The sequence below is a fragment of the Sinocyclocheilus anshuiensis genome, unplaced genomic scaffold (assembly GCF_001515605.1).
Source record: "Sinocyclocheilus anshuiensis isolate Anshui unplaced genomic scaffold, SAMN03320099.WGS_v1.1 scaffold180, whole genome shotgun sequence".
In the NCBI taxonomy this organism is placed as follows: Eukaryota; Metazoa; Chordata; class Actinopteri; order Cypriniformes; family Cyprinidae; genus Sinocyclocheilus; species Sinocyclocheilus anshuiensis.
Window position 1 is genome coordinate 1,007,440 of NW_015554093.1, and position 7,944 is coordinate 1,015,383.

General features: G+C 36.1%; 2 protein-coding genes across 3 annotated transcripts in view; one reads left to right on the forward strand and one right to left on the reverse strand.

The window, feature by feature from the left end:
• The first annotated feature begins 1,086 nt into the window (after positions 1-1,086).
• Positions 1,087-5,073, forward strand: LOC107669361 (peroxiredoxin-5, mitochondrial-like). Its single transcript, XM_016461543.1, has 6 exons — positions 1,087-1,264; positions 3,127-3,261; positions 3,751-3,882; positions 4,015-4,053; positions 4,189-4,253; positions 4,733-5,073. Exons 1-6 carry the CDS (start codon positions 1,172-1,174, stop codon positions 4,836-4,838), a joined length of 570 nt encoding a protein of 189 aa, XP_016317029.1. The 5' UTR covers positions 1,087-1,171; the 3' UTR covers positions 4,839-5,073.
• A 206-nt stretch (positions 5,074-5,279) lies between these two features.
• The window catches only part of LOC107669360 (nuclear RNA export factor 1-like), an 18,706-nt gene continuing 16,041 nt past the window's right edge, over positions 5,280-7,944 (reverse strand). The window contains exons 14-21 of one of the 2 annotated variants that reach the window (XM_016461541.1): positions 7,162-7,269; positions 6,962-7,023; positions 6,583-6,698; positions 6,468-6,510; positions 6,292-6,364; positions 6,030-6,212; positions 5,832-5,892; positions 5,280-5,739 (exon numbers count right to left, since the gene is read on the reverse strand). In XM_016461541.1, coding sequence (XP_016317027.1) covers positions 5,701-5,739; positions 5,832-5,892; positions 6,030-6,212; positions 6,292-6,364; positions 6,468-6,510; positions 6,583-6,698; positions 6,962-7,023; positions 7,162-7,269 — 685 coding nt within the window. In that variant the 3' untranslated portion in view covers positions 5,280-5,700. The remainder of the gene's footprint in view (positions 5,740-5,831; positions 5,893-6,029; positions 6,213-6,291; positions 6,365-6,467; positions 6,511-6,582; positions 6,699-6,961; positions 7,024-7,161; positions 7,270-7,944) is intronic. The other variant, XM_016461542.1, reaches the window with a different exon arrangement.

Here is a 7,944-nt window from a genome sequence, read left to right on the forward strand (position 1 = left end):
TATGGTTGAACTGGATCATCGAAGGTCAGAAGCAAAGACATTGGTTAATAGAATGGGATTAAATACATAAAGGATATTTGTGTTGTTTAACATTTAATTATTGCAGGTTTGCATCATATTCTGAGTTGCATTATTGTTATTCATTTTGAGGAATACTGAATCTGTGTTTTTTTTTGTGAGTGAGATGAATTAATGCATATTCATATTTATTTCAGAACTACAGTAACATCTTCTGATTTCTCTCAACATGGGGACAGGAGAGCTGTCAATCAATAAATTGAAAAAAAAAAAAAGTAACTTGCGTTACTTATTTGAAAAAGTAACTCAGATATTCTCTTGTAAATTAAAAAGTAATGTGTTACTTTACTAGTTACTTGGGAAAAAGGTAATCTGATTACATAACTCGCGTTACTTGTAATGCGTTACCCCAACACTGGATATAGTATCATTAAAAAATTTCCCCTTTATAATTGCATAACTCAAAACACAAAGAAAAAAACCCATTTGTCGCAATTACACCATAATTTTTCCATGAACTAAACTCTTCAAGGACAAATTAAACGCCCTTTCATTTTTATCACATTGTCTACCATCATTTTTTAAAATAGTAAACAACTTATAATCAAAAAATAATACATTCACATTTATTGAAATATCAGCATTAACTATCTTCTTAAAAAAAGCACATTGTATAGTTTAATTTGACCTTGATTTTAAGGCTTGTAATGCAAATGCCGAAACTGTAAAACTCTCCAAAAATTTACCTGTTACTATCTGAAGGCATGATCAAATCTCAGTATATTTCAAATGTGCTATTAACTCTTAAGCATTTTGTTGTCTGATATGTTACAGAAATTTACCTTTTCACCCGTTTTACAGAATACTGAAGAAAAAAATTCTGTCATCTACAACAAAGGCAAGCAAGTTAAAACGACATAATCCAGCTGGACAGACTGTGAGGGTGGAGTAATTTTTGGTTTCGCATTAACAGTTAATTACTGTCCTAATACCAGTATATTATCTTTAATCGTGTAATGAAGTTAAGCAGGTGCTTCGATGAAAATCCTTTAGTAGCGGGGCGGGAGGCGTGACCTGACGGCTGGATGAGTGATGTGTTCCCGCAGGCGTTGCTGAGCTGCTGTGCCCGTCGCTGCTGCTCCTATAAAAACCCATGATTTCCACTACATTTCTACAGAAAGGCTTCCGTGCCGCCCATTGCATTAGACTGCTGCACTCCACACGCATCGCCAGCATGCCGATCCAGGTAAGAACTGTAGAAGGACATCCAGAGACAGGACTGGCGTTAGCGTTGCGCATGACCTTGGCACTATTTTCGCCGGGCGTCGCCTAAAATAAACGCATTAGATGCTTCTGGATACTGTGGCGGCCATGAGTGTTTTTATTACGCGCATTACATAAGACAAGCACGGGTTGTTTTTCAGTGGTGTCCGTGATGTTGCGTGAGCAGACTGAGATTTTTGTTGTGATTTTCTTTTCCTGATACATATTCAAATGCGACCAGTTAAAGTCAGACTTTAGTGAAGGGAGTAAATCATTTCCTTGTAGGCCTGGCGCACAACGCGAGTGAAGCGGCAGAACTACCATTTCTGGAAACTCTCCTCTTCACTTTTGATGAGAACGGAAGCGTTCGCGTTTGTCGCGTCGTGTCGCGTGCTCTCTGTGGAGATGAGTTCGTATGACAGCATCGTTCCTTCTATTAAAATATGATCGATTATTTATTCAATATTGAACTAATATGCGCAGCGAGAAGAAATGCAGTTATTTTGTGGCACTTATGCAACGTAAGTGCACTTATGCAACAGCAACAACATGATCAGCGAAACAATATAACAAAGATTTTCATACATTAGCAGACAAATACATTAGCAGACACAAGTGTCAGTAAATAATACGACAAAACATAAACATTACTTTAGGAATTACGTAGTTATTAATTATGCATGCCCAGAAATTACGAGAAAAGAGAAGATAAAATAAATACTATTTTACATTACATGCTCATTAAAGTATCCCTGTACATAATCTAAAAGAAAAACGAGTTGTTTCTTTTTTTATTTTATTATTATTATTTAAACTCTAAAAAATTCAATTCTGGAGTTTATCAACTATTTGAGTTATTGTTAAAATGATCAAAGTTTTTTTTAGGTTTATGGTAAATAGATTTATTATTTATTATTATTAACCGAGTTTGTGAGGTTACTATAAATCATAATTTAGTCCCAAACTATCTAACCTAGTTTGTTTCTAGGTTTCTAAAAAAAAAAAACTAGTTTGATCAATTCTATCTACCCTGTTAAAAATAAGACTGCGATTTATTTTTGTTTGTTTTTACTGTAAAAACAGCAGCTGTGATTGCCAGAACTAAAAGAAATGGTAGCAACATTTTAATATTTATGGATTCAAATTAAATTTTCAGTAAAAAGTATATTTCATTAACTCTTTTAATATTAATATACCAAAGTACTAAAATGTATTGTCTTCCTTTAAAACACAAGTGGTAGAGAAAGCCACATGATGATGAATAAAAGCTCATCATAAGTAGATGTAACATAAACCCTCTCTGTAAATTATTAGATTACTTACTCTTTTTTTTACTTCCAAGAACTGTACATTTAACAGTATTTGAAAGAAATGCCGTGTTAGATCTTACAGTTTATCATGTATTTGTACAGGTTTATCATTATTTTTCTGTCTTTAATTGTTGAAATGACAATAATTTTTTTTTTTATGTTTATTGCTGGAGAATTGCACAAATCTATTAAATTCAATAAAATTTTGTTTGACACTTTCTAAGGTCAATAAACAACATTTGTTGTTATATAAATACCAGGTCCTTGTTGAGAGTGAGTCATGACAGAGTTTCCCAGCATAAGGTCCAATCACAAGAACCATTCAGTCAAGTGTGTCCAAACTTTTTTTTTTTCTCTCTCTGGGGTGACAGCACATGATCTGTGAAATTGGATAGTTTACTGGAACAGTTGTTGTCATCAGAGCTCTTGTGTTTGTGTTGCTGTGGAAATTAATTGACTCAATAATAAATAATGGATTAAGACGTGAAACTTTTTGATCAGTTTTATGTGCTTTCTGCTGCTTCGTTTTCTTCAGGTTGGTCAACATCTTCCCGATGTATCGGTCCAGGAGGGAGACCCGGGGAATAGCATCTCAATGGCCAAACTCTTCAAGGGCAAAAAAGGAGTGCTTTTTGGTGTGCCAGGAGCATTCACACCTGGATGTTCAAAGGTATCAACATGGGATCTTCTGGCATTAAGATGTAACAAACTTCTACAACATAGGGTCCACCAATTAATTTTCAATCTCAAGCTAATTTTTGTGGGGGGGGGGGGACATTAAACAAAAATACATGATTAAGTTCACTTCATCCAAAGCTAAAAGTTCAGCTAAATACATCTAACACATTAAAATATAAGAAAATGTACTGTGGCTCAGTACATCAATAATAATTTTAATGGCTTTGCAATGCACCATCACAAGCAATACAAATACTGTATAGCTATACGCATGTTAGTAATGGCCAGGCCTGAACTGAGACACTTAGTTGGTCCCTGAAAAAGTCTGAAGACCCCTATATAGTAAGTTTGTGAAAGAACTGTGTAATAAATCTAATTTGTAAAATAACGCAAGTTTTGAATAAATGTGCACATTTCTCTTCATCCTATTACTGCAGTCTGTAAGTGTCTTGTTTGTCTTTATTAACTTGTGTTTTCTCAGACTCATCTCCCAGGGTTCATACAGATGGCTGGGGATTTGAGAGCCAAAGGTGTGGATGAGATCGCATGCTTGTCTGTTAATGATGTGTTTGTCATGTCTGCCTGGGGAAAAGATAACGGAGCAGACGGCAAGGTGGGAAAGCTCTCCGCCCGTAATTAACCTGTTTTTTTACTAAAACCCAGCCTAATTTGTCTCTTTAAGGGTTTAGAAAGACAGACAGACTGGAATTATCTAATGAGTCATTATATGGTTGATTTATTATAGGTGCGGATGCTGGCTGATCCCACAGGAGCGTTCACAAAGGTGACACTTGCTTTTGAAGCACCTTCATCCATTGAAACCAGGAAATATCACTGGATTAAATGTTATTTTACTTAAAATGCAGTCCCTGTCTTGAGATATATATAGACATTATAAACCTCTTTTTCCTCCGTACAGGCTGTGGATCTCTTCCTGAACAATGATCACTTGATGCAGGTGCTTGGAAATTTGAGGTCTCAAAGGTGAGATGACCGTCTTCCTGAACAAAACATGTCCCTCAGTCATGATTACGATATCCACTTTATCTTGCAACATGGAAATAAATGATTTTCTGTGAATGTGCAAGTCTTCCGATTCATTAGCCGCTATAAAAAATGTAAACACCGCAATAGTCAAATTATTTGCACTATAAACCAATGTGTTTTTAAGTACAACAGTACATTACAATTATATAAGAAATACCAGTTTGTACTATCAAGCAGCATAACAGACTGTTTTTATACAGCTAGAATAACTGGAAGTGGATGAAACCGGAAGTCTCACACATTCAAGTTACAAATGGCCACAATTACTCGTACGTTAAAAATATGGGATAGTTCTCCATAGAATGTGAAGATGACAGTCAAATAAGTGTATGATTTAGTCAAACTTTCACTTTCATGTGGAACTGACACTTTCACTTCTCAATTGCCTCTCACTGATCCTGGTTGTGAATGTGCAGGTATGCCATGCTGATTGAAGATGGCGTGGTCCTGAAGCTCAGCGTGGAGCCTGATGGGACAGGCCTGACCTGCAGCTTGGCCCCAAACTTTCTCAGTGAGATTTAAGAGTTACTGAGTGTAATCAGTTTACACTGTATGGTCCGTCACCCTCTTGTCATAGACCCAATTATCATTCCAGAAACAGTGTAACGGAAATTCCCAACAATGAACAACACTATTGCATATGCTGTGGGGAAACCCATGTGAGGAAGTAACTTGTTTACTTGGGGCAATAATTCATTGTTGTACCTACAGTATAGTGGTTACCCAAGCAGCAATAAACATTTTCCTCATGACTGCATCCAATTTGGTGAGATTTTTTGAAGCATTTCATACAGTAGAATAGAAGTAAAACAATATACGGGTGCCCCCGGGATGCAAATATGATTTATGATGATGGCACATTCACCTTTTTTGATAGAGACGCATTGTACTAAACAGTCTTATAATTTTCCTTCTCAGCTGTAATTCACAGTAAAATATTATTCACTCTTAGAGTCTAGTACATAAGATCATGGTTAATATTTATTTTACAAAACACAACAAGCATTGAATAAGTACTTTATTTGTCATATCTGTCCCAAATTGGACATGACGACACAGTTAAAACTTAACGGAAACCTTGAACCGCAAATTTAGGGGAGAAAAAACATTCACAAAATAATAATTAAAAAAAAAATCACATAGTGGGGAAAAAATGGTCTTAGTGCCTTCCCGAGTTATTTTTTTCCTATTTCCTGTCTTATTTTTGCTCTGTAAACTTAATTTTTCATTTTAAAGAAATTAAATTGAGAACTTTCTTTCGAGGAAAAAAAAAGAATCCATAAAATATGGAGAAAAAAATAACTACAGAATTTTGTGGGGGTGGGAAGAATCAGGAAGACCCCTTGCGGTTTAGGGTTTCCATAAAACCCCCAACAATAACTCTTCATTTGACGAATGCGACATCTGGGATCTTTCCTTGCGCCTATTAAAAAATAAATAAATAAAGGACAAAAAGACACGCATAAGATAAATGCAGGACACATGAGCATTTGTTACTGTGAACCACTGGCGTACCTTAAGGCCGGTGAAGATCTGAGCAGCCCTGTCAAAATCCCAATCGTTGTCTTGTAGGCACCTGAAAAAACAAGAAAGTCTATTAAGTCAAGAAAGTTCTGACCATGACAAGCTATCCATCTTTATATAAATCTAGGAACAGAACAAATATTCTGTTCCAAAAAAAAAGCAATAATAAACATGTATTGTAGTCCTTACTTCTGAGACCATTCTAGGTTCATGCCAGACTTTTGGGAGAAGGCAGCAAGCATTTCTTGTTGAGGGGCAGACAGAGTGGGCACAGGGCTGCTGGACGGTGTGGGGGCTGGAGCAACAAACGCACGTCGGATTTCCTCCGTAGTGGCATTTCGAACGAAGAGCTCATCATTCACAATGCACAGACTGAAGAGTTGAAAATATGTTACAATGATATGACCAATGGCACATTAAGCCAAATAGATTTTTATATGTGAGATCTTACCCAGCATTTCCAGCAGGAACAGCGATGAACACCCGGGAGAAGGCTCTGAATGAGTCTCGGGATTTGCCATCTACTTAAAAAAATAAATAAATAAATGAAGAGAAAATGATGTTCCGTGTCACAAAACTCTGTTCAGAGTAAACTATTGATTCTGAATCGTTTTAGACGGAACTCACTCTCTTTGAAAACTCCACTGACTGTAAATGCCAACAATGTAGCCTGCAGACAACACAGGTGCTATTAGAACTGCAAATCTGAATGTGAAATATGCAATATGCAAGTTTGACTCACTGTGTAGGTGTTGACGTCTATGATCAAAGAGGCGATGTCATGTTGAGTTTTGGGGAGTTCGTTCAGGAAAGCCACCACATTTAATCTTGTGTGTTTAATCAAACGAAACCGTGTAGCTGAAAGAAAATGGCACAACTCGTCACACACGATTCAGGACCCAATTCAATACTCAATACACAGCCACATTTACCATTGCTCTGCGAAATTTTCCTCACACAGTTTTTACTTGTGCTCAAATTGCTCACATAATTTAACCAACAGAAAGCTGCTTGGGTTTTTTGCCCGCAAAATTTGGCTGAAATGTGATCGCGCCTTAATGTTGCAAAAACAAATTAGAAGACAACAGAAGCTTGATTTAGATTATTCAATAATCACTTACTGGGGTCGTCTTTCATACGTCTGATATTGCGACTGTCTTTCTGATATTCCCCTAAACTACTTCTGTAGACATTGAGGATTGAGGAAAACAAGGTAAATGTTAGCAGACCATGTGGAAGAAAGATCAGATCAAACTGCTCAGTACAAGTCAACAGTGGTGATGTTGAATAGATGATAGAGGAGAGAGAAGGTATACTGTACTTTGAAGGGTTCTGCAGGGTGAAGGGAATGCTGAGGGAGAAAGCTGCCCCATCATGGTAGGCGTCCAGCAGGGGCTGTCTGTCTCCGGAGTCATATATGCTGTAATACCTGGAGGGTGAGACAGATACATGAACATTGATCTGAATGTTTTAGTTTCACTACTGGTGCGCTGTATACAGGGTTCCCACTCTTTCATGAACACCAGATTCAAGGACTTTCAAGGACTTTTTCAAGCACCATTTATTTTAATATCAAGCACCTATCAAATTCACACCCCAGCATATGTAGTGTCATGAAAGACCTTACATTACTTAACATTTAACCACTTAAACTTAACATTTACATTAAAAATTTCAGAGTAATCATGTTTTGAATGTTTTGAGCAGTTGTGTTCAAAGGAATTTAATGAAATCCATTGAAGTCAGTACTGGTAATATTCAAATTAAATTTCTAAAATATTGATTAAAATATGCATCAAACTGAGTTTTGCTGTAGTTCTTGTACAAGATTTAAATTTGAAAGAATTTCTCAATTTTTAAATTAATAAAAAGTGGTTAAATGTTGTAATAACATGGTAAAACCTGATAACATTAAAAATTTGCACATTCACTCAAAAGATACATTACTCATTAATAAATAAACTCAAGTCAAAATAATGTTGTAAATGACTTATTGTAAATCCCATTTTTTCATCTTTGACCTAGAGGAATGCAGCTCAAACACGCAGCTGCTCAAAACGTCAGTATTTTTTGAAAATATTTCATGAACATTTTAAACCTTGTA

Coding starts and splice junctions, on each gene's coding strand:
- LOC107669361 (XM_016461543.1), top strand. CDS start 1,172: ATGATTTCCACTACATTTCTACAGAAAGGCTTCCGTGCCGCCCATTGC. Junction 3,883..4,014: donor ATAACGGAGCAGACGGCAAG/GTGGGAAAGCTC, acceptor GATTTATTATAG/GTGCGGATGCTGGCTGATCC. Junction 4,054..4,188: donor CCACAGGAGCGTTCACAAAG/GTGACACTTGCT, acceptor TCCTCCGTACAG/GCTGTGGATCTCTTCCTGAA.